The sequence below is a fragment of the Gamsiella multidivaricata genome (genome assembly GCF_025024155.1).
Source record: "Gamsiella multidivaricata strain RSA 2152 chromosome Unknown BC939scaffold_115, whole genome shotgun sequence".
In the NCBI taxonomy this organism is placed as follows: Eukaryota; Fungi; Mortierellomycota; class Mortierellomycetes; order Mortierellales; family Mortierellaceae; genus Gamsiella; species Gamsiella multidivaricata.
This window is the reverse complement of record NW_026251823.1, coordinates 29,841-57,523: the sequence shown is the minus strand read 5'-3', so window position 1 is coordinate 57,523 and position 27,683 is coordinate 29,841. Positions and strand designations below refer to the sequence as shown.

The window sequence follows — 27,683 nt, the reverse complement described above, 5'->3', positions numbered from 1 at the left end:
GCCAAGGCGCGAGTACCCGAGCCGAGTACACCACTCCTCTCTGTATCTACAATTATGTATATATACCTTATACCCCTCATCCTCCTCTATCGCCATGGCGTTGATCGTCATGGCCATAATGCCAATATTCGTCGTATCCCGCTCGCTTTATTTCACTAGTCGCACTCGCCTTATTCCATACCCACAAAATTCGTCGAAGCCAATAAATCACCCTTTATTGCCATCTCAAATGCGTCTTAAGAGGTGCAGTGCATGCCTGTTTGAGTGATACAGGACCTTACATGGAGAAAGTTATCTGTGCATGCAGTTTGGAGCAATCGGACGAATATTTTAAAGTAAAAAACGATGCACAGTATAGTAGACTACCATTTGGGCAAATGAATGAAGGAGTGTAAAAGTGTACAACACAGAGTACTTTGACAGTTCGACGCGATGAGCTTCTCGGGTGAATCAAGGAATCAAGGAATCAAGGACTTGGTGGCGGCGTAGTCTTGTTACCGGTCCTGTTGGAGCCTCCTCGGGACCGCAGTCGACTCAAAATTCCATCCTCTCCCATTAAGATGGCCCTGAAGGTCCTGATATGCGCGCCAGAGTCACTTCGAGGACGACCCACAATTGCTCCGCTAGTGTCACCCGTGGCAGGCTTCTCAGATTCAACTGAAGTCGTTGTCGATGCATTCAAAGGCAGTGTCTTGTTTTGAGGCCGCGGCGATCCGGGAGCCAGGTCATCAAACGCAATCTCATCGATACCGGACAGGTACTTTTCCTGGGCCATCGCTATTGCGTTTCGTGCCAAGGCTGTACGCAAAACAGGGTCGTGTTTCTGGAAAAACAGACTTGTTCTTGGTGCAGGGAGAGGAGGTCGTGCTGGAGACGGACTCCTCGACATGAAAGAGTCCGAAAGCGCGACTCGCTCACTGCGAACTCGTCCGACTGTAGCTTGGGATGGGTCCATGTTATTGCTAGCCATGGCCAGCTCGCTTGCTCGTTCCGCATGCGAAAGAGCCTCGGCTGCGGCTGCCACCATGGCCGCCTGGGCCGCCTCGGCCTTTTCAATCTTGCGTACCTCCTCGAACGTGAACCGCATGTCCTCGAGCGCGTCGACAATGTGTTGGCCAAATTCTTTGGAGCCCAGCTTCAAACTCGTTACACAAAAGTACAGCTCTGACTCCTTGACCATATAGGCACATCCATAGCCATCCGGAACAACCTCACCCCATCCATATGCAATGAAGCAGTCGTCTGAGATTTGAGATGTCGAGAGTCGCCAGCGGCAAGTACGTGCGAAGACTGGGTCTGCAAATAGGGCCGGAATCGGCTCATCTGGCTTCCGGATCAACCGCAGACCAAGCAGATGACGATCGACTGCCTGTCCATCCACGGCCCAGGCAGTGTACTGTGCATGTCTCGCGACGGCAGCGCGGCAGGCAGCAACGCGCACTTTAAGACTTGCGTCGGGATTATCCATGGCCTCGCAAAAGACCTTGCTTTCGTTGGAACACGATCGGGCTGTCTCTGTGCGACCGTGCCGGTACTTTCGTGTGGCTGCAGATTCGTATGTAGCAACCAACTCTTTGTGCTTGCGGTAATAGGCAAGCTGCAGAGCCATTTGCACATAGGCATCCGGCGACATTTTAAACGATTTGATGAGACCCTTGCCATAGCCCCTGAACTCTGTCGGGATCATCTCGTGTGCGTCCACAGTGGCCCTGAAGTACGCAAAGGCGTTCGCAATGGCCCTGTCGAGAGCGGAGCTGCTGACAAAGCTGAGCGGCTGGGGCTTATCCAGAACAGAGGCGATTTCGTACAAATCCTCTGCATTCAGTCCTCGAAAGTCTGGCAGGGTACGAGCCTGGGCCTCGTCAATTAGGTAGCGGCAGAGACGCGACGTGGGGGTTGCATCCATCTTGGAGTGCTCTCCATTCATTCCTGCACGGCCATTCGCAAAGACGATCAACTGGAAGCATTTGTCGAACCAACGACTGGCTCCGTCTCCATGCCAGCACGCGCGTGAGAACTCTTCAGATGTCGAGGGCGAAGTCGAGTCCAAGCAAAGGACAAACATCGAGGACTCGATCTTGGCCATATGGGCCTTGTTAGTCGCATGGGCCTCGAAGAGAGTGACACGGTCCTTGGCAGCCTGATCGCGCTGGCCCGTGGACAGGATGCCGACGGCGGGGGCAGACGACTTGTCATCGTCGGCCATCTTTTTAATGCGCTCCAACTGGATCATGATCTCGCGTGGACTGAGAACTGAAGATGGCTTTGAGGGTATATGCTGTGTCTCGAAGATGTAGAACTTGCCATTGCGGACGACACATATGTGATTGTTGGCCTCAGTAGGGAAGCCGACGGCGGCATCAGTGGGGGTCCCGGAGATGCGGCTGTAGTTGAACAGGAAGCGGTACATGTTCATGCAGAAGGGCGAATTTCTAGCCATATCAGGAGTCAATGTTCGACTACGGGTGCATTGCAATGAAAGAATGTGTCAGAACGTGGTTAGCAGCCGAACCCAGATCCAAGTGCTCATGATCACGATCGCTAAGGCCTCTTGACCATCGTTTTGTCTAGTATCACTGTAGAGTTCTTCCATCCGGTAGTCCCAAAAAGGAAGATGCACCACCACACATAGACAATCTTTCGGAAAGGGGCACGTGCCACTTCCCCCTGCTTCTTGTCGTCGCCATTATCGTTATTAAAAAAAAAAAAAAAAAAAAAAAAAAAAAAAAAGGCCCAGGAGAAGGAGAGGGATATAGAAGTAAATGGGTTCCTTCTCTGGCTCCCAATTGCAGCACCAGGATGAGAAATACCAGCATCGCATTTAAAATTAGAGTACACTTCTGAGAATGAGCCCAGGCCCTTCTGATATTGTCCGCATTAAAATCTGAACCTTAATTATCCGTACACTTGTAAATATGTCATCGATATGGAGATCAAAGCCGAGATAATAAGAACGTCCGAACATCTTGTACAAGTGACCAGACACCTCAGATTAAACGCCATGTGGGCAATATACACAGTGATACACGGTGATACACAGTGCAACACGCAGTATGACAACCAGTGCATGGCACACAGCACTTACTTTGAGATCAATTGCCTGAATTCCAGGGCAAGACTGACGAGCAGCGCAGCGCGGGCTGTTTGGGTGGGCATGCGCGGATCATCCTGGAATCCGAAATAGTAGTTGACAAAGAACGTGGACGAGTCGCGGTGTGAGAAGTAAGCCCAATCATCCCACCACTCTGCCAACCAGCTCGTGCCTCTCGCTTCGCATTCCTTGGCATGTTTACGCAGCCTCTGGTCAAGCGAAGGGCCTTGACCGGACTGATTAAATTGCTGGACTGCATCGGCCATTCGGTTGTATTCATCATCGGAAGTCAGGGGTCGGATCGACTCTAGGTATCTTGTCAAGGTCTGATCCAAAGGAGGGACGGGTAAGGACGGCAGCTGGTCTTGGCCCTTGTCCATGACCCCTACGTCATTGTTGACGGACAAAGCACAGGACGAGGGAGTCGACTGGCAACTGTTGGGCATGAAAGTGGGATTGGAGACTGGCACAGATCCTCGAGGCTGAGTGTGTGGAGGCATATTATAAGAGTGTGCAGAGACAGCCATTGACGGAAGTAAGAGTTTAAGAGTGGAGAGTGGAGAGTGGAGAGTGGAGAGAGTGGAGAGTGGAGAGTAAAGAGTGGAGAGTGGAGAGTGCAAGAGTAAGAACGTCAAGGGAAACACGAGGTGCAGAGTGTGGGGTGTGAAGTGTGAAGTGCGGAGAAAATAGAGTGGAGAGTGAAGAGTAGGGAGTGGAGAGTGGAGAGGAACGAACGAGAGAAGAATTAAAAGAGGGGGGAGAGATCAACGAATGGAGAGAGAGGAGAGAGGAACAAGCGTTGGTATTTATACTAGAGTGCGGTGCAGTGACTTCATCATCCATCTGCTGAGGACCCGCCAATAGGGTCCCATCCGATTGCAGTGTCCTATTCAAAAGGAAAAGAGGAAGAGGAAGAGGAAGGGAAAGGATATGCAACGCAGCAAAGAAATGGATGCATTCAACGGCTAGACTACCATGGGTGTAGTCTATTACTCGCTTGTTCGTCCGTCCTCAAGGGATGGATGCCAAGGCCCATCCAGTCCTGCTACCTTCATTCAGACCCAACAATTTACCATGCGATGTTGAACTATGAAATGTGGAGAGGGAGAAGAGCTTGGGGGGGGGGGGGGGAGAGAGAGGAGGGGGGCGCCAGACCCGGAAACAGCTGGAATGGAAAATGAAAATGCCTCGGAAGTATTTATTTAACAGGTCCAGGCCAATCAATTGCGTCTGTGGAGAAGGCCAGAGAGCAGCCGTATCTTCTCGTTCGGATCCCCACACATGGCGCGGTCTCTGGGAAAGAGAGAGAGGATGGGGGCTACCTTCCCTTCCACGGGCTCATCCCTCGTCCATGATGGCACAACTCCACACCCTTGTCGCAACCTTATTGTGCTCCCCATTCGCATTACCTAAAAAGGGCGACAACCGATAGAAGAAACTGCCAAATCTCAAGTTGAAAACAGGACTATCTGGGCGTTATCTACGTCATCATAAATTCATCAACGCCCCTGTAATCATCACGTGGGTGGGTGTGGCCGTACACACAAAATGTTGGCCATTTTTCTTGGACGTTCCTGCTGAGTCGAACTGGAGGTCGATCGTTTTTTCCGAGATCGAGTACCACCGGCCTGGATCGGTGGGGTGGAGTCACTAATTCCGACAGCCGCCTCGACGCTTGTCCCTTGTCCTGAACTCAATGATTCCATCCATGGATACCTGCCGTCTGCTGCAGCAGGGTGCAGATATCGCGGTCGCTCTTGGTACAACAGGTACTCTCGTACAATATGGGACATATCTCGGCTGCCATGACATCTCTGTGGTGATACCGTCCACAGTGGGGGCAGAAGAATTGTCGAAGGGTGACTTCGGCCACAAACCGGTGGCAATCCGGACATTTCTTTGAGGTATAAAACTCATTAAGACCGACGACAATATACCCGAGGGACCGCGCCTAATTACAACAATTAAAATAAGTTATTCACCTGCACTCAATCCTCAGAAAATATTGTCAATGATACAAAAAACAAAACGTTTGCTTACCAAAGGGACAAAGTATGACAAAAACGATGAGTGGAGAGACGACAGTCGACTACTGCTCCCGAACTGGCCAAGGCCCACACCAATCAACACTGGATTATCATTGGCTCGACGTTCACCAATGCTACCGCCAACGATTCCAAGCAGACTGTTGGCAATAGCCTGGTACTCGATGTGCTTGGCTCTCTTCATGTCCCATGTGTGCTTCTTGAATCGAAAGTTGTCCCCGTTATAGAACTCCAAGAGTCGGTTCTCGACTTTTTTCAACTCCTCAATATAGTTGGTGACACTGGTGTCTGGACCTTGGAGAGGTGGGAGCTGGGACTCGATATGCGCAATCGACTGTAACCCGATATCCGGTTTCAATTGATGTTGCCGCTCTGGACCCTCTGGTTTCAGTTGCTTCTCATCCTCGAGCCAGCGTCTATATCGGAAGACAGGCTGCATCACGGCCTTCTGGTTGACGGTAAGATTGTGGTGAGGGATCTTGTCACACTGTCATTGTTGCTGGCGGTGTTGAAATTGTTTGTGCCTCCAAAGGCGGCTTTTGCATCAGATCCTGTGGTGTTGAAGTTGTTTGTGCCTCCAAAGACGGCTTTTGCATCAGATCCTGTGGTGTTGTTGTGGAGTAAGAGGCGATAGGGAATGCACCATTGAAGGAAGTGGACTCGTCCTTGTTCATCGATTTTCCTGGTAGGTATGCATATGCTCCAACGACAAAAGCTTGTCCTGCGTCAAGGGTGAGAATCTTGATATCTTTAGGATCGACACCAAGCCAAAGTCTCGCCACATCGTCTTTGGTTCGGATAACGTTTCGGATCTCCGTCAAAAAATCACTGGTACCGTGAAGTGTTGAAGTCAATCGAGGAGGTAGGCGATCGCCGGGCAACCGTTTGTATTTGACTGACAGAAGTTCCCTGACTTTGGAACACAGGAGCTGCATAGTGAATCCGTCAGTTCGTAAGAACCCCCTGAGAAAATATCCTTTGCGGGCATAGGTCTCCGGTCTGAACTCTGGATCGTCCAGCATCTGCAAGTGGGTCTCGAGATCATCAAGGGATAACAACTTGATCGCAGCGCGGTGTCCAGCCTTGCCTCTCTTGCGACTGGTCAGGTCTTCGGGATCGATATCGACGATGAGGTGCTTGATGAGAAAGCCTGGTTCTTTTCCTCCTATCCGCTCCTCAACATCCCGCATGGATGTGCAGACGGTACCGACCAGTTCCTGAACCCGTGCCCTCAGTGCGTCTCCGCAGTTGAAAAAGAACATAGCCAGTTGTCGTTCCGTGAAACTGACAAAAGGTTGCTTCGCCGTCGACATGGGGATGATCCTACGAGGGTTTGGACTCAATTTGTTGATCGCGAGGTAGTTTTCGATAGCAGATACCTCCTCCTGGACCTCCACGTTAACATCGGATCCCAGCAGCCCCTTCTTTTTTCTTTCCTGGAGCTATAATTGAGAAGATAGAAAATAATAAATAAGAGACATGATAGGTATCGGTTTGATGTACATTAAGATGACCAGTAGTGCCCTCAACTCATACCTTATTATGCAGCTCACAGGTCCCATTACGGTACATTTTTTTGAGTTCGACCTTGAGCTGCAACGCCACCGATAGGAGTAACTCTTTTGGTGAGAAGGGAGTTGTCTCGTTGAGAGCGGCCCGAGGACATGGTGGGGCGTACAGTCCGAGATCCTTGAGGCGATCAATGAAATCGTTGACCTTCTGACCGGTACCACTTTTTCGTGGGTAGTTCCCAGAGTAGAGGTATGCCAGAAAGCTCTGGAGGAACAAGAACTGCTCAGAGCCTTTGCCATCTTTGGATTTCTGGTCCATGTCACCACCATCCTCATCGTCGTCCTCTGCAGCACAACCGTCATCCAGTTTTTTCGCGTCCTTCATGGAGACTCGAGGACAAAGAAAATTCATGAATCGACGATCGTTGGGACCCGGTTCATGCTTGTTCACATGCTCGACAACCTTTCCAATTACTCGTTGACCTTGTCGTTTGATCCTGGCAGCCTCGCGCACAGCGTTTCGGATACAGAGGGCAACTTCCTGTTGAACGGTACCGTCGTTTGGCAGAGCTCGTCTGAGGTTAGCGGATAGAGTACCGACGTTCAAAGTAGACGTTGGGTGCTGGTATTGTAATAACCGTGTAAAAGCGAGCTTGCGGGTGGCTGCACTCGAATCGGACAACGTTTTGAGTTTGGTCTTGGGCTTGGGCTTGGGCTTGGGCTCGTCGCTGGAGGGCTCAAGCTCGTCTTTTGCTTCAGGCTCCTTGTAAGGCTTGAACTTGTAGAGCTTCATCTTGACTGGGGGTGGGGGGTTTGTTGCCCCTGTCCTCGTCTTGAATGAGTAACGATGGCGATTTCGTGGGAATTGCGTCCTTGGAAGCGGCGGGTGACCGTTTGACTCCTGAGACGGTAATGTGGTCGAAGGGTTATCCTGCAGAATCGGTGCAGGTTGTTGTGGTTGTGCCGAGGATGGTTGCGGTGATGGCGGCTGTGGTAAGCGCGACCCAAGGCCAGGCTTCAACATAGCTGGAGACTCAACTGTCCTATATCGAATGAAAGACTGTGAGGAGCGGAGGCGGATGATCCGATCCTTGCGAGTACTATTGACATCAAAACAATAAGTAAGGTGAGCTGTGAGATGATTGCCGATGCCAAGTCCTAAATGCCGTGCGATATTGAACAGAAATATAGCATACCTTGGTTGCAGTTGTGCGCGAAAATCCTTGTTCTCTTAGTACATGGCACAAAGATCCTTGAGTTGTTTGTAAAGCTCACTGTAGGACGAGACGCTGGACAAAGGGCGAGGATCGCTGACAGGCGTCTGTTGGAGATTAACAAAGACTCTGAGTGCAAGTTCAAGTGTTTTGTTGTCTGTGATTTTTAAAACGACCTTGGAGTCTTCCAAATATGCATTCACGTCTGTCGCACATCTGCAAAAATAGGGTAAAAAAAAGTAGAAAAAAATATATATTAGTTAAATGGTTCAGCCTCGCTCCTTAATACTTTGATCATTGATATTTACCTTGTTTCTTGATCGTCTTGATAATCGAAAAGTTGGTCGCCGGTCCAAGAGAGTAGATATTTTTTTCCGTAGTCGTTGTTGGAGGCAACAGCGAGGGCCGTGAGTTGGATCCTGGACACACCGAGAACCTCACAGATATCCGATATTTTGTAGATCAGAATCAAGTTCTTTGAAATCGGGCGCCACAGACTTGACACGGATGGGTACGCGAGCATATCGCTGTCCGCAGACACGACAATATCGTCAAATCTGCAATCCTGAGCGATCACAACATCAGCTTCCGTCTCGCATCGCTGAATGTTCCACCCCTCACCCTGCATATACTTGACAAATGCATCACGGATGGGCAGGGACCAATAGAAGGAGGACGCAAGGCTGGTCCAGGCATCGGCGGAGTGTCGCTTACGAACCTTGAGGTTGTTATCGATCCGTCTTTGTAGTTCATCCACACTTTCTTTGCAACGCTTAGTGGTCTTCTCCCGAGCTTCTTGGCGGATCTGAGCAGTGAACTCCTTCTCCTCTGCTTGGATTCCGTCGACGTAGATAATGGTGTTTTCCTTGGTCCCGAACCGCATGACATCCAGCTCTAGGACCGTATGGGCCATCTCGATGGAGTTCTGTGTATAAGCATTCCTGATGACTGAAAAGCGAGAGAGAAGGTCGAATCTTCTGGTGGCGGTGCTCGAGGTTGTTGACGCGGCTGATAGGTAAAGTACAGAGGGTTGGTAACCCTTCTTACGAAGAAAGGCGTACCAGCCTTTAAGACCCATCACTTCCTGTACGTCGAGTGGCGCGATGAGAGAGCTGCTGTCGAATGTGTAGTGTTTAGCTGAAGTAATGTGATCGATTCAATGGAAAAGAGGTCGGATGTCGGGAATCTGCAAAGACGATGAGGTTATGAGGTTTAAAGTAAGGAAGGAAAACGAGTGATCAGTGCTGTAACGCGTGGGTTCATGTCAGAGCTTAACTCTGATTGGTATTGTCATGTGACGCTAGACGCGTCTAAGATTGGATCAACGTCGCCCTCATCACAGAAAGCTCCATGATGTAAAGATGAGCAAAGGCAGCACCGAAACGTCTAGAACCATGGATTACTAATCAGGACCTTTATTCGTCTGATGTATATAAGGGAAGACAGACTATATAGTTGAACCCCAGTTCATATACTCACAACAGTCTAGTCAATAAACTATTGTCTTCACATATTCGTCTTTGTTCACTCACCTTGTTCACTCGTCTCCCTCGTTTTCACCTCGTTGTTCCTCGCTCACCCACAAGTCTTACATATGACGTCCGTACAGACGAAGAATTCGCCATCATTGCTGCCTGTCGCTGCAACTATTATGCTCAACATCAGGCGCCGTGCAAACATATGTATTTAACCGCAAAGGTCTATAAGGGCATGGAGATTTCTTATCAAGGAGAGCTTTACGAAATTGACCACTTACAAGCACAGGCCAACCAGAATGATTTTGATCCTTCATCTGATTCAACACTTCCACCGTCTTTGGAGCAAACCCTTTCACCTCGGTCCTCGACGCCTGGCTCTTACACAGTACCAATGCATGGATGTAAAGGTAATGATTGTGTTCTAGGGCTACAACTTTGTCTTTCTTCATTATCCCTTACTCTGTACACCGGGCAAATTTGCCCGGTTAAAATAAAATGACAGCGTTTTTTCGTTTTATCTCGAAATTCTGTTTAGCCACCCCTCCCTGGTCTTTAAGCTCGATCGAAAGAGCACAGGTGGAAAAGAGCACCAAGTTGGGTTGGGATACTCGGTCTGGAGTTGTGGTTGGAGGAGTACTGGTCGTTTTCTGGCAGGATAATGGACCGGTGACGATGATAACAACGATTTACGGGATTGCAGGTGCGGAATGGGAGGTCCTTCGAAACGGCGCCGACCACGAGAAACAAGTACAAACGGAGCAAAGGTGCGAGCAATTTTTGGCAACTCTCCCAGGAAGGAACTCAAGATCCTAAAGGTCATCGATGATTACAACTGCAATATGGGTGGAGTTGATATTACCGACCAACTTCGATCCTACTACAGCAAGCAGTCAACAACGCGGCGGAACTGGATGCCAATTTTTTTCTGGCTCTTGGATACGACTATCATCAACACCTATCTCATAGCCCGAAAAAAAGGATCCCTTCTCACGCACAAAGAGTTTCGCAGCTCTCTTATCTGGGGGTTAATCGATTCGGCCCATACCTCAAGCAAGGCACGGCGCCACAATGCTGTGGAGGAGGGAGACGAGAACGAGGATGACACTGTCTGGAAATGACCTCGAGTGACAAAGACCTTTTGAACTCCCCAATGACCGATTCACCGATGACAACCACTTTCCAGTGACCCGAAAGCATCGAGGGACCTGTATGCTGTGTTCTTGGAAATACCAAACCAAGCAGATCTACATGAGCCAGAAGAACCCCTTCCAAAGCAATATCTGGTGCCAGATATGCAAGGTTCCCTTGTGTAGCAATGGCGCCAGACCTTGTTTCAAAGAATATCACACACAACCCACAGACCTGGAGTAAAAAACTTTGAATAATTTACATGACTGTAGCATAGGGAAATTTTCATTTTGCCGGGCAAATTTGCCCGTCACGTCGTACAGAGTAAGGGATACAGAGTATCAAGGCCAAGAAGGATGCCGAGTTCAGCAACGTGGATACGGCCGCGCTCACTATCTGGCTCGTTTCGATCCCTGTCCTCACTACCGTCAAACACGATGTCACCCTACTTGACGCGCTGGATTCCGAGGCGTTCAGTGGTTGATTCGACCCTGCGACGTATTGGCGCTGACTGCTCTTTTGCGGGCCTCCAGATACAGTACGTCCTGCCCCTCCTCTCCTTCCCCCAGCGACTCAGACCAAACGTGTCCTAGGAAGGACTGGAGCACAAGAGTTTCCTGTTTTCGGTGTTTGAGAATAGGGGAAGGCTCGCTCCGTGATTGAGGTGCTGTGTCCACAATGGGGATTCTACTTCAACGCGGCGGCGAATGGCCTTGGATCGGAAGACCTCTATCGCCTTGCCCAACTCAGCAATACGAAAAAGTTGGAGGAACAAGGACCACCGGCTAACAGTACTTTCGCAAGCACCATGGCTCTCTTGCTCTTCCTTCCTCGGCTCTTGATCCTCCAATTATTGTCTGTGGGCCTCTGACTGCTGACAGACGTTTTCAAGTGCAAGTTGGACCGTACTCTGGGCCTGTCCACTCCGGAACACCATGTGAATCCCTCGGCAAGCTGGAAAGCGATAAACGAAAAGCAGAGGACCAGTAAGGTCAGGGTCTACTCAAGAGAACGACATATTCTGCACATTGACCAAAATCTCGCATAGCTCCTAGCGGATCTAGCACAAAATAACTCCCATGAATCGATCCTTCATATCGGTTCCAAATTATTTTAAGGGTGACTGGCAAAGGAATACAGGGCTGAATTTTAGGGGCCTTTGCAGAAATTCACGTTGTTAATTAACAATCCAGTTGACTAGAATAAATGATTACCTTCATTCTTGTTGCTATCCTCCAGGGAGACTACAGTCTAGAAGCCTATGGCGCCATAATGTTCTCGCAGGCCCCCTCCTGACACGAAATACACTATCTTGCAGCAACTGCAGTTTTTCGCTGCCCCAGTCTAGGTGGTTTATGAGAACAGTGATCAATCCCTGTTAGATACGAATTAAATAATCAATAATCAATGTGAACACTGCAATTTCTATAGCATAGTGCATGAACATACACACATTTTGGACGTAGATTTTGGAGTCTTAAAAGAAACATCATTCCTCACATCCTTGACCCCACTCCTTTCCTCATCCACTCCCTTATCAGCCCTCAAGCACTGTCGCATATTCTCAATGTGAGTCTTGAATGCTTCTGCGAATGGATACGTGCACCAAATTTGATCCTCATTAGCTGTCTACTTTGACTTGGCCTTTATTGTACCAGATGGTAGTCACTGGGCTACCCAAAGCTATAAAAGACACCAAAGGAACGCTAGCTTATGGTCTGCAGAGCAAGAAAGTTCATGTCGATGTCTTAAGTCTGTACTTCGGATTCTTGCAAACAAGGGCCTTCAAAGCGACGTGTAACAGAGTCGCCAAGGAAGCGAGAGCTGAGGCAACGGCTACGACAATTACCAACGCATCAGCGGCTTCTATCCTAACAGCAACGGCGACTTTTCTCGCAGTCCCCACAGTCCCTGCAGTCTCCACAGCCTCAGCAGCGCAAGACGCGCCTTCAACTGCAGACGCCAGCACTAGCAGGAGAAGCGGCATCAAGAAGCGCGCCCTGAGTTTCTCCGAGGCTCCATCCAAGCGAGGAAAGGCTTGCTCTAGTTATGCGAGCGAGATACAGGCTACCGGAGTGCAACATCCTGCACTGTTCATTGGCCCTAATGGACGATTGACACCAGACCGACCTGGAACAACAGAGCAGGTAATTAAATGTGCCAATGGTTTCGTATCAGCTTACGCAGCATAGCAATCAAGCGCTGACACATGTTCTGTTGCTTCGTTCCTCGACCCCGCCTCATCTCTAGTCACAGAATTACGGCCATATAGCGCACGACCTCAACAAAATCATGTCAAAGCACTTTAGCAAATCAACCACGGTTCTACACTTTGACGGAAAGGCCTCGATACAAAAGTCTCAAGAGCGACAAGGTCGGGCCATATCCCTCAGCAACCGGATCAAGGCTCTGGAAGCGCGAGCTGACAACGCCATAGAAAAAAAACAGCGGCTCTTTGGCCCCCCTGTCAAGCAATGTCGAAACGCGTACAAGACATCCAAGGCAGCGCTGGCAGACATAAGAAATGGGCTGGAGACCTTGGAGTGGCACACCTGCGAATTTCCCTTCCAAGCAGACACGCACATTGCCGAGTTGTATCAAGCTGATAACAACAAAGACGACCTCGCAATCATTACCGCCGACAGTGATATGATGGTATATCAAGGTGTTAGAGAAATCACTATATCCGTCGGAAAGTACCGAGAGCTTACCACGTACAAGAAGGCTGACCTGCTCGAGTCTCTGGACCTCGCATGCGACCGTGAGCTGTTGCTGGCATCAATCGTTACTAAGAACGATTACTCCAAGGCGCTCCCGTGGCGCGGCTTCCAAAGAAACACCAAGATCATCCGAGAGATGAGGACTGAGACCAGAGCAGGCGATGGATCAACAACGGACGCGCCAGGATCCAAGACGACTGAGGCTGAGATTATCAAGGAGCTGATCCAAGAGTATTTGCAACGGGCGAGAGGAGGACAAAAAAAGGGTGTGGACGACTACACCCACGCCATTTCGGCTTTCGTTCAAGTGCGTGAGGACTACCTTGACTCCGCTAAGCCATCGTGCACGACCCACGAGAGAATACTGGGCATACTCCAGAAGCTCGAGAAGTGCAAGCTGCAAAGGAGAAATATGACTCGAGTCTTGCGGACAAATTCTCCAGCCGATACACTCACCAGCGACACTTCTGCAGGCTTGGCGTTTTCTTCCCCTGTCCAGCACAGCCTGCAGACGCCTGGACAGCAGATGATTCTTCAGACCCGACGCCGTCGCCGCAGACACGAGAAAGGGAACGCCCAGCAACGGAGAAAGCGACGCCCCAAAGGCAAAACAAGACGTAAAAGAGCCCGGGAGGCAAAATGGAGACGAAGCAGGTATGATTGTCGTATGACTTTGTTAGCGAGTTCAAATTCATTACGACCTTTTACAGCTTTGTCGCTTTGGTACAATCATCTTATTGATTTTTTTTTTTTTTTTTTTTTTTTTTTAAAATTTTGGGATTGTCCCCTAGGTACAAGAGCAGGAATGGAGATGCCAACCCTCGTTATTCCCCTCACGTTGTCATGGGCGTCAGCCAGTCATGCCCGGTCGACAAGGTCGCATTGGAAAAGATGTCCATCGAGGAACCGCGCCCGCGGAAGAAGAAGGACGGAAGCATGGATGACAATCCTAAGGCCGCGAGTGAAACCAAGACGAAGTCCAAGGAGGACGAGCAGAATGGTGAAAAAGTGGAGAGGCGAGCTGGAGCTAACCTGACTAAGCACCTGTTCGGTGAGGCTTTCAAGGCTGCCACAATGACTGCAGGGTCGATCACAGGATGCCTGCACCGCGCCACGAAGCTGAACGTAGTCCAGACCAGATTGTCGCGGAACGCATCAGCGAGGCGGTCCGCATCATGAGCCAAACTCGTATTCTCGTGTTTAAAGCGCTCGAACTTTTTCTCTACAAGGAGGTCAGCACTACCACCACATCCAATTTGGATCAAGCGCGCCCGGCACCAGATCAGAACTTGGGCACTGATGTCAATCAAGCGAGTGCTCCGAAAGTCCAGCACAAGGAGGAAAAGAACGCGGACCCACTTGATCTCATTCTGCACAAGGCACATGGAGAAACTATCATCAGAAATCTGATCTCTTTGATTCTGAATGGTCCAGTAGCGCCCTGCGGGAGACCATCTAAAGACTCGGCGGCAATTCAGGCGAAAACAATTGCGCGCTCGATTTATGACGATTTCCTGAGCGTTCTTTCAGATTACGCACCGACAAAGGACTGCCAAGATATACCCCTGAGCGTCATCCAGGCGGAACTGGCGGTGGAGGTCCGGACCGGGGTTCGAAAGCATTTCCAGAGACTGCCCAAGTTCATTGTGAACAAGGTAACATTTCCACTGTCCGGAACAAGATATATCTCGCGTCGATTTGCTTTTCCACTGTGAACTTACGTTTATTTCTTGTTTCTATTAGCTGAAGCGTGCGGATGATATACCTCCAGTTGAGGATGACGAGAGCTCCGACGGCGATAAACAGAAAGACAAGGTGTCATTTAAGAAGGGGCACATCCAAACTTAGTGGAGGTACTTTCTCCGTGTGCCGTCGGAGTTGCGTCCTATTTTCTGTCCAGTGTCGAAGTTGGGAGACTCTTTCATCTTGTGCTCTGAGGCTGCCATTCTTTCACTTCTTTGGGGCAATCCAAATTCAAAGACGCACCCTACACGGCATATCATGGAATCTCAAGTCTGCTCTTCCGAGACGGCCCACGAACTTGCATCAGAGAAATATGGGGAGCTTTTCCGACTACTGTTTATCGGAGACAAGGTCGAGATCAAGGCGGATCCCCTCAAGAACCAAACTTTATATGGCAAGGAAACAACGACCATGAACCGATTGCTGAAGGATCATCCAAACACATACAGCCAAGCTGCACTCGATGGGTACATGAAGAGGGTCTTTGCAAATCACAAGGCCAGGAAGCAAGCAGCTACCGAAGGCACGGAGCCCCCCGTGTCCCCCGGCCCCCCAAGTAATGACAGCGTCAAGGGGCACTATGCCATCAGCAATATGATGAGAACAGACGGAGTCCAGCTCCACCTAATGGCATTTGGCATACGACGACGTTGACAGTCATCCAAATTTAAGGCGCGGATCCCGGAGATTACATCGCGATTTCCTAACAAAGGGTCCCTCGCAAAGGCTTTCGATCAAGACCTCCAGAATGTTGTGGGGGTGGGGGTGGACCCCGGTGAAGTAATTTCAGCATCATTTTGTGCGCTGGACCCCCGAAAACCGAACCAAGTCACGAACTTACCTATCAGACGCTCCGCTCTCTACAGTCCCAGTTTGTCATTCAGAGTCGCGCTGGAGGCCAAAAAACGCGAACGGACCACTGTCACAATCAAAGACATTACAGGATTAAGCGGGCATACATGCGAGACGCCTAGCATATCCGAATTAGAAGCCTCGCTACCGTCGTCGTCATTCGTAAGCATGGAAGAACACCGGCACGGCTTTCGACAGTTCAGCTATGTCCTACAACCACTTCGCGATTTTTACGGATCCCGCTCGATGAAAAAAAGCTGTGGGAGCTCAAAAAGACGAACCGGGCAGAGAAGGATCATGCCGTGCATGGGGCATTGCGAACTTGGACCCACAAGGCGGGATGCATACTGGGCCAACGAGACCAGCGATGTTTGTACACGGGTCAGGAAAGTTCAACACTCATACCAGGCTGGTATCGCTACACGAGAGCTTCAAGGGGTATTTTTTCCACAAGGTATGTTGTTTTAAAGATATTCGTTGCGATTTGCTTGTTTTCAGTCTAGTATCGATACTGATGCCATGTTTCCGCATGCCATTGCACTACATAGGCAAACAGCCTCGGGTACACCGTCGTTTGTTCGGATGAGTATCTCACGTCATCGAAATGCCCAAGCTGTGTACGACAAAACAAGGACCGAAGAATGGCAAAGCCAGCGAATCGGGCGTTCGTCTGTCTTGAGGATGGGTGCCAGAGATGGCTAGACAGGGACTGCGTGGGCGCTCAGAATTTGGCTAATATTGACCTCGAATGGATCAGTAGCCTGTCTCGCCCAGAGCCCCTTCGCCGACCCCAGCAAGAATAACTGTACTGGCCGTATTAGTTAAAATTTATCCTAGGTGGTTGTCTCTCTTTCCAATTGAGACGGTCTAAGGGATAGTCCGGTACTTGCCTGCTAATCGGTAAATTTCAACGCCTTATCGCGATCAATAGGCAGGACATGGTGATCGGGCGTTGTACCTCGTGGATTCGAAAGAGAAAGCTGTCCCGTTTTTCACAGTGGAGGCGGTTACACGAACCATAACCAAGCATAAAGTTGGAGCGCATTTTCTGGACACAAGCTGCTGTTAATCTAGTTCAGAGTAAATAGTACGCGATAGAATTAGACTACCCCATGCTTTTACGAACCCTTGTGCTAGGAGACACTGAATACGCTGAATCCTGAGTCACCTCTATTGCTTTTCCTTTGCATAGAACTGGAGAAGGGTGCCTCGACAGACAGAAAGGACACAAAGAGGGTAGACGCACCATTTGGGACTAAGGTCATAAATATGGTTCGAGAGGTAGTGATCAGGATCCATTTCTTACAGCTGCAGCGAAGCGAAGTGGGATATACTGGATTAGGCGACATGAAGGACTCAATCCCGTCGTGAACCACCACAAAGAGACCTCTATGTGCATGGTGTCCATCAGGCCAGAGGCGCGCGGCAGACTGCATGCTTCGGGATTTCTACGCTCGCATAAAGTTCAACGACATACTGACGAGCCTCTGGATGAAAGAGAGCCAAACACGGAATACGACCTCAATTGTCGCGACATATTTTGTATTTCGGTGAGCCATAACAAGTGTCAGGATCTAGACAGACAGCTTTCATTGCGGACTGGGGCAACGTATTAACAAGTATTCTCTTTATTTTCTGTCTCGTTTGGCAGTTAGGCCACCCTTCGTATTTACTGCTACTCACAGTGGACCCCACTTTCGACAAATGTATACAATCAAAGCGCTTGTCTCGGAGACTCGTTGACAGCAGGGTTCGTGGATGGAAACCTCCACGTACCCTGTTCGGATTATCTCACAGAAATGTTCAGAGCTCAGCATCACGACGATCGAGTCGTCGTCTTTGTCAACGCCGGAGTCGACGAAGACACCATCAAGGACATCCACGCGCGACTAATAGAACTGCTGCAACAGGGCCAGTATCAATACCTCGCCCTCTTAGGCGGCACAAATGACCTTGAAGCAGTCGTTTCCGATCTTTCACAAGACTCTACTCAGTTCGACGAGACTATCACACAAATCTCATTCGAGCCCATTTACGATCTCCTAATGGACTCGCTTACGCTCAAGCATTTTCTGCAGCTCATTGTCCTTTACAATGTCTTTGACCGGTTGGCTCCGCACGACAAGAACACCAAGGATCCATTGAACCATTACGTTCTGCATCGTTTCTGTCCCAAGAAACGGATTCTCGATCTGAATGATCCTAGTCTCGGCTTCAACTACCTTTTAATGTCAGATAAAGAACGAAAAGAGAATTGGAATGACGCTCTGCACTACACTACCAAAGGATAAATGCGCTTGGCCGAATGTATCTATAATGAGTTGGCTGCGATGTTGTTGGAATGAATGCAAATTACTCCATTCAAGCCTGTGCTATCCCACCCCTTCCGGTCTAGCTGTCTTCCCTATCTAATCCATATAAAGAGATCGAAAGAAAAAGAAACGGCAAAGAATGAAAGATAATGTGCTCCAAATGCGTCGGCGCAGCATGCAGTGTGTTCTCAACCAGTCTGCTGCGTCGCTCCTTCAAGTTTTCTTGTGCCATACAAGTTTGTATGATTCTACGGACTCTGGATCGACATATTTGGCAAGACCTAGCGACTTGAACCGTTGATCAATCAAAAGCCCCTTGCTCAGCTCGACAACCACCAACACCTGCAAATGCGGGCAGTACAGCAACGCCTCAAAGAATCGACTGGTCACTGCCCCCGGGGCCACCAAATGCAATTGCTCCAACCGCTTACAGCTCTTTGCCAGCGCGATCAGCGACTCTTGCTCGTAGGCCATCCCGCTTTGAGTCGTCCCTGCTCGCGGCAGGATCAGGTTGCGCAAGTACCGTAACTTGGAGAGTGTCTGGAAGGACACGTCTGAAATCTCGTTGGCATCCAGAAGCGATATATACTCGAGCCGTTCGCAGTTTGAGCTCAGTTCCAGCAGAACATCGTCATTGATCTTGGGCGTTACAGACTCGATCCAGGATACGCTCACATGGCGCAGATTAGGACAGTGTCGCGCAAACTCGGTCATCTCTTCGATGCCCAGGCCCTCGTCCGAATCCAACAACACCAGCTTGGTCAACGCTTTACCGCAGGTTCGAGCAAGTTGCTGGAAGGTCTCGGTCGGTATGTTCTTGCATCTCTTCAGGACAAGTTCCGTCAAGGGATTCGTATGTGTTGAAAACTTGTGAAAGGGATGACCGTTCCCTATAGGCAAAATTGGGCATAGATAGTTGGCGAGCGAAAGCACAGACAGTCGACGACAAGACTCTGCGAGTGCGCCCCAGGGAATCAACCCTTCCTCGGTCTCGGTCGATACCTGACGCCCAGTGGCAAAGATGAGCGTCAGATCACAGAGTCGCTTAGAGCAGTGTTCTGACAGGGCCAAGACAACGTCGGGCGTGATCCAGTTGATGACAAACTCGCCATTCTGCTTATCGACGACGTCATGCGAGTCAATGATCTCGATGCGTTTGACAAACTCGCCATACTCGTGCGTTGAGGAAAAGTCAGCGTTCTCGGTCAGCTGTAAGAAGACGTTGAGCTCCTCGCCAGCCATCCATCCATGAAATGTACGTTCCTGCCAGAGAAGAGGCGATGCAATGTTGTTCCAGGTCTTGCAGACCAGACTGGCTGGTCCCAGATGATTGTAGAGAATATGCGTACGGTGGTTAAGATAGTCGTAATGCTTGACTGCGAGGAACGAGAAGATATACCGCAGAAGTGAGGGCTTGAGAGAGTGTATCCCTACTGGGCGCGCTAGCACGTCCTGTCCTGTGACACCGTCCTGATCTTCCTGCTGGAGATGTAAGTCCGTGGAGGAGTTGTTGTAGCTCGTGCTGGTGCTTGCGGTGCTGGTCAGGTAATATGGGCTCGAATACTGGTACGGGTGTGGGATCGACTGCTCGACGTCGACGGTATTCTCGAGGGCCATGTTGCAATATCAAACGGCCTGGGTTATACTTTCAATTGGTTCTTGATCGTCAAGAACGCTGCCACTAGGTCAACAGTTCGGACAAACGGTAAGGACTACCGAGCGGGTATGTGACAGGAAGATGACTTGCAAGGAAGGGCTTGTTCAAGGGCGAGGGGTGAGATACGATGTTGAGCTGGGCTGATACGCGTGCGAAAGCAGGGATGATATGAGAGGATTTGCAGTACGCTGAGGATTGCAAGGGAGCGGAGAAGAAAAGAGACGAGTAGAATGGAGCGGAGGGATGGAGCTGTGGTTGAAGAACGTCGGATGATGAGCAGAAGATGAAGAAAAATGAAGATCCGAATGATGGGATGTAAAGGACGGATGATGGGCACACCTCCCCCCTCCCCTTTCCCGTTTTCCCCAATGGCTGCTCGCCACTGTAGTGGCTAACCTTATTTGTTTCACCTATTCAGGCACAATCATATATCACCTGGATATGAGCAAAAAAAGACAAAATGGGCGCCAATGCTAAAAAATCATTTTTGTTTGTTTCTCTGCTGTGTTTATTAATACTTGAGCACAAATGCCGATGCTGGAGATGTATGGGTGAAAGAAAATGAACAGACCAAAGGAAGAAAAGAACAGACGCACAGAGAGAGGAAAAATTATGACATGTCCACATCCATGAGTTTGCTCTTCTGGGCCACCTTCTGGACCTGGGCCAGGTTCTTGATCGCAGGGGTGTCGACAAGATGGATGTGCTTCTGCACCAATGCCTGGTTCTCGGACTTCTGGCGCAACTTGTTGCCCGACATTCTGTTCTTGTAGAACACACGCTCGCGCTTCGCCTTGATCTCCTGCGAACGCTTGAGTGCCTTGATCGTCGTTGCCATAAGGTCTCTGTCGTATCTGACTGGGATATTGCGACGCTTCTCGAATTGGAATGTCGAGTCCTACAAGATGAAACAACAAAGAAATGTTAATAATTATAGTCTTTGTATCCACAATTTCAACTTCATTGTCGGTCGCATCCTGGACCATGCACTGGCGGATACAATCACGGGAAGGAAGAGAGGTCGACTATCCACTTACGATCGTCATTTCCTTGCCAGCAGCCTTGCGGAAGGCCTTGGTCCAGCGGACCTTACGAGGGTTGCGCTTCATCTTAAAGTTCTTGTGGCATTTTGATCTGCAAAAGCGGAACGTCTAGATGAACAGACAGCGATATGAGCCATTTATTAGTATTAAAAGTGGAATCAGATTTGTAGTTATCTAGAGCCTCAAGGCAAAGTAGATACATCTGAATTCGATGACCATTGCGCCGAAAACCAACACCACCGAGACTGTGTCTGGGCGCATAGGTTTCCACTGAACACTAGTTGCTGTCATCTGTCACTCAACATATTTTCAACGATATTGAGGCAACGAGCAGCCAGACTGAAGGTAAAGAAAGGCAACTGCGGCTGAAGACGCACCTTTGAGTCGTTGCGCACAAACATAGTGCCATGCCCTGGATAGCAGGTCGACGAGCAGAAGTAGCACTTTTCTAAACGCATTGTGAGTTATAGGTTATGTGGTTTGATATGAAGGGACGGGGGATAGGAGTCTGATGAGAAAGGAAGTAGAGATTGACTGTAAAAAGGATGGCAGAGAGAGGGTGAAGTGGGAATGCACCAAGTTGTAGCTGGACAAAGGCTCTAGAAAGGGAATAAAAAAAAATATGTTTACTTTTTCTTCCAGTAGCAGTCATCACTTATCGCACGTGAGTGGCTCCATCAAAGTTTTGTCCGCTTTCAGAAAGTATGCGACCATCGATGGACCCTGTTTGTCCCACACCTGCAAATACCAAATCCAAGAGTGAGTGCAGCCAGCATTGGAATTTATTACGATAAAAAACTCCTGGGCACGTGTTATGTAGCCCGGTGCCTTGAGAACACACGCTACACGAACAGACTGGTGTCTATATCCCCCGCAAAGTCCCAAACGACAATATTCTTGTCTTGAGACGTACTGTCGTTGTTTATTTTCAGCATGGGTGGATATGCGATATGGTTCCATGGGCCAGTGCAAATGGGAAGAGCATTCACGTCAATTTCTTTGATATCGAACCATACAAGCAAGAGACAAAACACGAGTTCCTGGAGTTACCTGATAATGCGGCTGCTCGAAAATTGCACGTCAAAGACCCAGCTGACGTGCCCGTCGTTGAGATCCAAGGTGCATTCTCCTGTCTCCACGTCCCAGACCTTGACGGTATAGTCGTAGCTCCCACTGACGATCCTGTTCTGGTCAAAGTGCAGTGTCCGAACTAGCTTTTCGTGTCCGGTTAAGGTCCGTATACATCGTCCTGTCGCTGCCTCCCATATCCTGATAGTGTTATCGTTCGAACCTGAAACGATAGTCACTCCATCAAATTGGACGCAAGCCAGACCCCGCTCGTGACCAACAAAGTCGCGTATGCAGACCCCTGTTGCCACATTCCACAGCTTGACTAGCCCATCTCCCGAGGCAGAGACGACCTGGCCTTCATGCAGCTGAACAGCATTGACGGGTCCGCGATGACCGGTCATGGTCCTGATGAGAACCATCTTATTTACGTCCCAGACTTTAATGGAGGTGTCCTTGGAGCAGCTGATGATATATTGGTCGTCGAAACACACATCGAGCACACCGGCGGCATGTCCATGAAGACGCGAGAGAGGCTGGCGTGTCTCCATATCCCAGATTATGATTGTGTTGTCGGAGGATCCAGAGATCATTCTGTGCTCATTGTACTGCAGACACAGGACGGACTGCGAGTGGCCATGAAGGGTGTCGGTGCATTGGAGTGTGTGTGCGTCCCAGAACTTGATAGTCTGATCTCTTGAGCCCGTGACGATCTTTGTGCTGTCGAACTGGATACAATAAACGCTGTCTTCATGGCCAATGAGCTTTGTCTTAGTGGGAATGGATCTCCAGCGGCTCTCGAGTGCCTTGCGGTCGTGACAGAGCTGCTTCCAATTCAACTGGCTATGCGTTGACAGTGAGAGATCCTGTAGTTGATCTACGAGGCTTTTGCTTGTGCTATTGCTTTTGCTGCTGTTAATGAGGGTTGACTTCCGGGTTGGGATTTTGATTTTCCATTGCTGCTGATAGAGATACACACTTCTCCAGACCTCATTGTCGTTTGAGAGTTGGTTCCAGGCTCTCGAGATGAGTGCGATCTTGCACAAGTTGGACATATCAACAAAGCGGAGAACGTAGACTGCGATCTCGTATGGCAGTCTGGAGAGGATGTCTATCCGTGGACCGCCCAGCAGCAAGGCATAGAGCTGGTTTTCGAAGTGTGCACGCAATGTATGCGATGGATATATGACAACGCGCTGCCCAACGACAGTGACCATGGCTTCGACCTTGGGGAGGAAAAAGGGGTTTCTTGGCAGACGACCCTGTAAACCCGACAGCTATTTGGAGCTGGTTGTAGGGGAGAAAGAGACGGGGGTGGGTGGTGAGGCCGAGGGTGAATCTGATTCGTGGTCGCTGGATACCAGGCAAGAGAAGAAAGACAGGATGAAAGAAGGCGAGGCGAGGCTGAATAGACTTGGTGGGCGGGTGTATGAGTGTGCGAGTGTGCGAGTGTGTGATTGTGTGGTTAGGAGTGGTGATAGTTAGTAGCGGGTTGGTTGGTGGCTGGGTTGGAGTGGTTGGCTGATTGGGTGTGGGAGGGAGGGATGAATGAATGAGATGAACAGAGAGTGTGATGGAAAGAATGAACAGCGATGGGAGCGGAAGAGTGAAGGACTGCGTGTATGTTCCCCTTGGGAAGGGAAGGGGGGTTCAAGGGGAGGGGAGGGAGGGGTTGGAAAACATGTTGGCAGCCCTTGTCCTGCCTTGTCTCTTGCGGCCTGCACTGCTTCAGTACGGAAGCTCCCGGTTGCCTACATTGTCATTGGCTCGGCTATAGACGACGTCCATCGAGGACATCTTGGCGTTTGAAGAATGAACGCTCTCAACACATCGAGTCGTGCATGTTCCGCGTACGTGGTATCAGCTCCATGAAATAGGCCAGAATGTGCACGTCGATGTCGACGTCCGTTGGAGGTAAAGACAAGGAATGCAATCCATGGATGGGTCAGACAGCCAGGCTGTATATATGCTAGCGACGCACGACGATAGCATTGATCATGAAAATAAGGCAAAACGGTTCCAGCCTGAGCAAAGGAAAGTATAGACTATGCATGCGGGATGTATGCGACCAGGAGTCAATGAATTCCACCGCCACCAAACACTGAAACACCGAAGCGGACTGTTTGGAGTTCAATTGAAAAAAAAAAAGTGGGTGAACTTTTATCCTGGGGCATCTGGCTGGCTGACTTGTGCTTTGAGGACACTGCATACCCCCTCCCGCTCCCATCAGTCGATACTCTTTCCCTTCCCGGCTCCCTTCCTGGCTCCCTTCCTGGATCCTATTTCCCCATGGGCTCGCCAGGTATTTGCCCTTCCACTGCCACGTGTATGTGTATCTACTTCCCGCGTACGTGTTCCTCCTTGGTTTGCACCCGATCAGAAACCATCCCACCCGAAATTTTTTTGTAACACACGTTCACACTCAACGGCCCGTCCATGGACTTCGCACTCCCTCCTTCTTTCCTCACTTTCTCATTCCATTCCATTCCGCTCCAATTCTCATCGTACTCCAGTTGCATAGAAAGGTATATCGATATACTCATGGTCGGCTATAAAGAACAACCTTCAATCGCATCTTATCTAATGCTATCTCCCTCTCCAGCCTTCACTCGCGTTTTCCATAACATATCCACGGAACTGTCAACATGAGCGGAAGAGACCGTCTTGCCGATTTTCAGGTGCGCACTTTCCTCCTTAATAGCTATGTTCAAACTACTCCTCGATGCTCCACTTTTCGTCCTTAGAATCGCTTTGATGATATTCTCTAACCTATTCGCACTTCATTTAACAGGCCCAGTCCCCCTCGCAAGGAACCAATAACCAAGGCTATGGGTAGGTACCGACTCTCTCTGTGGGCATGGTCTATTTTAAGACAAGATGTAACAATGCCACACCCTACGCATGCGCCCTTTCCCTTTCTTTCTCACGCAGAGTAAGGAAAACTGGCCAGGCCAGGGGAAGTCAGAATCATGCAGCCGGTTATGGCACGACATCCTATCTCCAACAGGGTATCACAACCGTTTCGTCCTTGGGATGGTGGCGTGATGATGCTTTCCAATGCTGAATACCTGCTATTTGTGTTCCTGTACTGATGTCGATGATATCATTATGGAATGCTCTTAAATAACAAACAAACAAAATAGCCAACAGCCCCATGGACAATATGGCCAACAACAATACCAACCCCAGCAGCAGCAGTATGGACAGCAGCAGTATGGGCAGCAGCAATACGGTCAACACCAGTATGGTCAACAACAGTACGGCCAGCAGCAACAGTTCGCTCAACAGCAGCAAGCCCAGTATCAACCGCAACCGCAACAGCAGTACCCGCAACCTACACGTATTGAGATGGGTTCTGTCTCCTCTCCCTCCAATGATATGAACGCATTTTTCAGCGAGGTAGGCCCCTCGCCTTGTTGTCCGTGACATGCCAGAGCGAACCGTAATGGCTCAATTGCAGGATGCGAACTTGATTTGGCGCTTTGTATTAATTGCTTGCGCAACTCTACGCTCTCGTGTCGATATTCGTTTCGTCCTTTAGGTCACTTCGATTCAAGATGACATCTCACGACTGGAGCAAAACATCACCCGGATTGAAGAACTTCATGATATCTCGCTCAACAGTGTGTCGACGGAGGATCAAGCCGTACGCACCACTCGTCAGTTGGAGGGCATTACTGCGGATACAACCCAGCTGTCCAACAGGATCAAGAAGAGGATCAAAGGTGCGTACGCTAATGCAGCTAGCTTTTACTGGACAGTATATGCTGCTGTCCGTGCATATTAGTGCTAGGACTCGAATGTGTTTCTGATCGCGCACACATTATGTGGCTATTTCTTTTTCTTTTCTTTTTTTTTTATCTACCCAGATATTGAACTTGCCAATTTGCGATTGGCCAGCTCTGCTGACATTCAGATTCGCAGGACGCAAGCCAAAGCACTCAAGGAAAAGTTCCTGACGACTCTTCGTCGATACCAGACAGCAGAGAGCGAGGCGCGTAAAAAGTACCAGAATCGCATGGAGAGACAGTACAAGATTGGTAAGGAATCTCAATCTGTACACCTGGATGTTTGAGGGCGTCGCCATTAGCAGTGTCCAGTTTCCCAACATCCTTCCTACTTTCCATCTTTATTGCTTGCACCTTTATCGGCAACGCTAGTCAAGCCGGATGCAACACAGGCGGAAGTTGCACAGGTCCTGGAGGGCGATAACCAGCAGGTCTTTGCTCAATCGGTATGTGAACTCTGCGCGGACTAGTTTGCTTTTCCATATGTTCTGCGGGTCAGGTGTAGGGGAATATTAACGCGTCAATATAATATTATAATATCGTCCGCTCTTCGTGTCTCCTTTGCGGATAGGTTCTTCAAAGTACCCGTTACGGCGACGCGAACCGCGCGCTCCGCGAGGTTCAAACCCGGCACGACGACATCAAGAAGATTGAAAAGACCATCCTCGTATGTTTCGACGCGACTTCTTTGTCCGCCATTTACGCGCCATTGTGCAAACAGAAACGCGCAACCGACTCGAACATTCCCCCCATCCCCTTTTTTATTGACTCTGTTTTATTTGTGATACGTATAGGAACTACAACAACTCTTTATCGATATGGAGACGCTTGTAACAGATCAAGGGGTGGTTATGGACTCGGTTGAGCAAAACACGCAACAGGCGGACACCAACCTTGAGTCTGGTAACCAGCAGGTGGATAGTGCCATTACGAATGCCCGCGGGGCCAGAAGAAAGAAGTGGATTTGCCTGATTATCAGCATCATCCTCCTGATCATCATCGTTCTTATCGTCCTGAAGGTGACCAACGTCATTTAAAGATCGTTCTCCTATTCTATCCCAGCATCAGCCGAGCTACTGAGTCGTGTGCGGACCCTCCTTCTACGGTAGACTTTCGTGCCGCAGTCCTAGTCCTAATCATTGAGTCTCTTCGCGACCATAGCCTGCTCTCGCTGCTGATTCCGCTTTTGTTACTTTGATATCTCTAATATATACTCGTACGCTTCTTGCTTCTTCATAATACTACGAGAAGGAGCATGAGCTACCTAAGCTTTGTGGCGTGCCATGGCAGATGCTTTATTTATCAATTTCCTGCTATCGTTTCGGTGGAAATATGGCTAATGAGTACTGTTTTGTGTGTTGACAGGCTATTGACGCACTATAATCCCACCAGTTATCCCTGTAGCATGCATAATCGTGATCATTGTAAGGATAAGCGAGCACAAAAAAAGAGCCCTTTTTGTAAACCCTGAGAAAGAAAGAAAACTTGTGTCCATCAGGCGATTTGCGATGGTTGGACTGATTGTGCTCAACAGAACCCTCTGCGCAGGAAACCTCCCCCCATGCCGCCAAAAACGAATATCAAAACGAGCGATAGACTAACTCCATATTACGGACAAACAAAGACACAAGCAAGCAAGCGAACAAACAAACAAACAAACAAACAATAACCATCGATTGATTGTACGCCCTCCGGAGTGTATGTGGATCATCGACTACGCACGTAGCAATCCCCACAGCAGTTCAGTGGACAGAATTCTCCCAGGCAAAGAAGGTCAAAAAATACTTTGTTCCAATTAGAGTCCACCTGGCCTGGGATCGAGCGCGATCTTTGGCGCTGATAACGCTAGCCAGGGCAAGAATAACAAACCTTCTTAGTCGTGTGCCTTTTCTTTTTTTCTGGATGCAGTATTACAATACGGTCCACTGCACAAACAGGAAAAGAAAGAAAGCACTCGTGCATCGGTCGATAACGATCCATGGATAAGCCGATTCCACAAACGATTCTGCTTCATGCGTTACATATGCTACAGA

At 49.4% G+C, this 27,683-nt stretch overlaps 9 protein-coding genes across 9 annotated transcripts; 3 read left to right on the top strand and 6 right to left on the bottom strand.

Annotated features, from left to right (window-relative positions):
* Positions 1-1,042: 1,042 nt before the first annotated feature.
* BC939DRAFT_403443 (acyltransferase ChoActase/COT/CPT) lies at positions 1,043-3,471 on the bottom strand (the record flags this gene model as incomplete). Its single annotated transcript, XM_051552742.1, has 2 exons — positions 1,043-2,459; positions 3,086-3,471. Coding segments are annotated over 2 exons (1,803 nt in total), but the record flags the coding sequence as incomplete, so codon positions are not given.
* A 1,875-nt stretch (positions 3,472-5,346) lies between these two features.
* On the bottom strand, positions 5,347-7,774 carry BC939DRAFT_32986 (uncharacterized protein). Its single transcript, XM_051551581.1, has 2 exons — positions 6,673-7,774; positions 5,347-6,578 (listed from the first exon to the last, which is right to left on the bottom strand). The coding sequence occupies exons 1-2, from the start codon at positions 7,669-7,671 to the stop codon at positions 5,619-5,621; spliced, it is 1,959 nt and encodes a 652-aa protein (XP_051406789.1). The 5' UTR covers positions 7,672-7,774; the 3' UTR covers positions 5,347-5,618.
* Positions 7,775-9,325, bottom strand: BC939DRAFT_32985 (uncharacterized protein). The gene is made up of 2 exons (XM_051551579.1): positions 8,170-9,325; positions 7,775-8,077 (listed from the first exon to the last, which is right to left on the bottom strand). The coding sequence occupies exons 1-2, from the start codon at positions 8,937-8,939 to the stop codon at positions 7,879-7,881; spliced, it is 969 nt and encodes a 322-aa protein (XP_051406788.1). The 5' UTR covers positions 8,940-9,325; the 3' UTR covers positions 7,775-7,878.
* Positions 9,326-9,541: 216 nt separating this feature from the next.
* On the top strand, positions 9,542-16,484 carry BC939DRAFT_508041 (uncharacterized protein; the record flags this gene model as incomplete). The annotated part of the gene is made up of 13 exons (XM_051560957.1): positions 9,542-9,746; positions 9,875-10,086; positions 11,108-11,258; positions 11,349-11,453; positions 12,133-12,614; positions 12,718-13,841; positions 13,979-14,312; positions 14,417-14,842; positions 14,931-15,002; positions 15,126-15,497; positions 15,588-15,944; positions 16,040-16,236; positions 16,331-16,484. The coding sequence occupies 13 exons, from the start codon at positions 9,542-9,544 to the stop codon at positions 16,482-16,484; spliced, it is 4,191 nt and encodes a 1,396-aa protein (XP_051406787.1).
* Positions 16,485-17,245: 761 nt separating this feature from the next.
* Positions 17,246-18,190, top strand: BC939DRAFT_32936 (uncharacterized protein). Its single transcript, XM_051551576.1, has 2 exons — positions 17,246-17,332; positions 17,434-18,190. Exon 2 carries the CDS (start codon positions 17,582-17,584, stop codon positions 18,071-18,073), a length of 492 nt encoding a protein of 163 aa, XP_051406786.1. The 5' UTR covers positions 17,246-17,332; positions 17,434-17,581; the 3' UTR covers positions 18,074-18,190.
* BC939DRAFT_468079 (uncharacterized protein) lies at positions 17,990-20,070 on the bottom strand. Its single transcript, XM_051557872.1, has one exon. It carries the CDS (start codon positions 19,709-19,711, stop codon positions 18,308-18,310), a length of 1,404 nt encoding a protein of 467 aa, XP_051406785.1. The 5' UTR covers positions 19,712-20,070; the 3' UTR covers positions 17,990-18,307.
* A 129-nt stretch (positions 20,071-20,199) lies between these two features.
* BC939DRAFT_468078 (ribosomal protein L24e-domain-containing protein) lies at positions 20,200-21,451 on the bottom strand. The gene is made up of 3 exons (XM_051557871.1): positions 21,172-21,451; positions 20,789-20,902; positions 20,200-20,649 (listed from the first exon to the last, which is right to left on the bottom strand). The coding sequence occupies exons 1-3, from the start codon at positions 21,250-21,252 to the stop codon at positions 20,362-20,364; spliced, it is 483 nt and encodes a 160-aa protein (XP_051406784.1). The 5' UTR covers positions 21,253-21,451; the 3' UTR covers positions 20,200-20,361.
* On the bottom strand, positions 21,350-23,244 carry BC939DRAFT_32865 (WD40-repeat-containing domain protein). The gene is made up of 3 exons (XM_051551570.1): positions 21,845-23,244; positions 21,584-21,706; positions 21,350-21,393 (listed from the first exon to the last, which is right to left on the bottom strand). Exons 1-2 carry the CDS (start codon positions 23,077-23,079, stop codon positions 21,637-21,639), a joined length of 1,305 nt encoding a protein of 434 aa, XP_051406783.1. The 5' UTR covers positions 23,080-23,244; the 3' UTR covers positions 21,350-21,393; positions 21,584-21,636.
* Positions 23,245-24,054: 810 nt separating this feature from the next.
* Positions 24,055-27,019, top strand: BC939DRAFT_32759 (t-SNARE). Its single transcript, XM_051551563.1, has 9 exons — positions 24,055-24,387; positions 24,465-24,540; positions 24,654-24,694; positions 25,006-25,261; positions 25,404-25,587; positions 25,732-25,902; positions 26,023-26,096; positions 26,222-26,317; positions 26,445-27,019. Exons 2-9 carry the CDS (start codon positions 24,508-24,510, stop codon positions 26,685-26,687), a joined length of 1,098 nt encoding a protein of 365 aa, XP_051406782.1. The 5' UTR covers positions 24,055-24,387; positions 24,465-24,507; the 3' UTR covers positions 26,688-27,019.
* Positions 27,020-27,683: the final 664 nt, after the last annotated feature.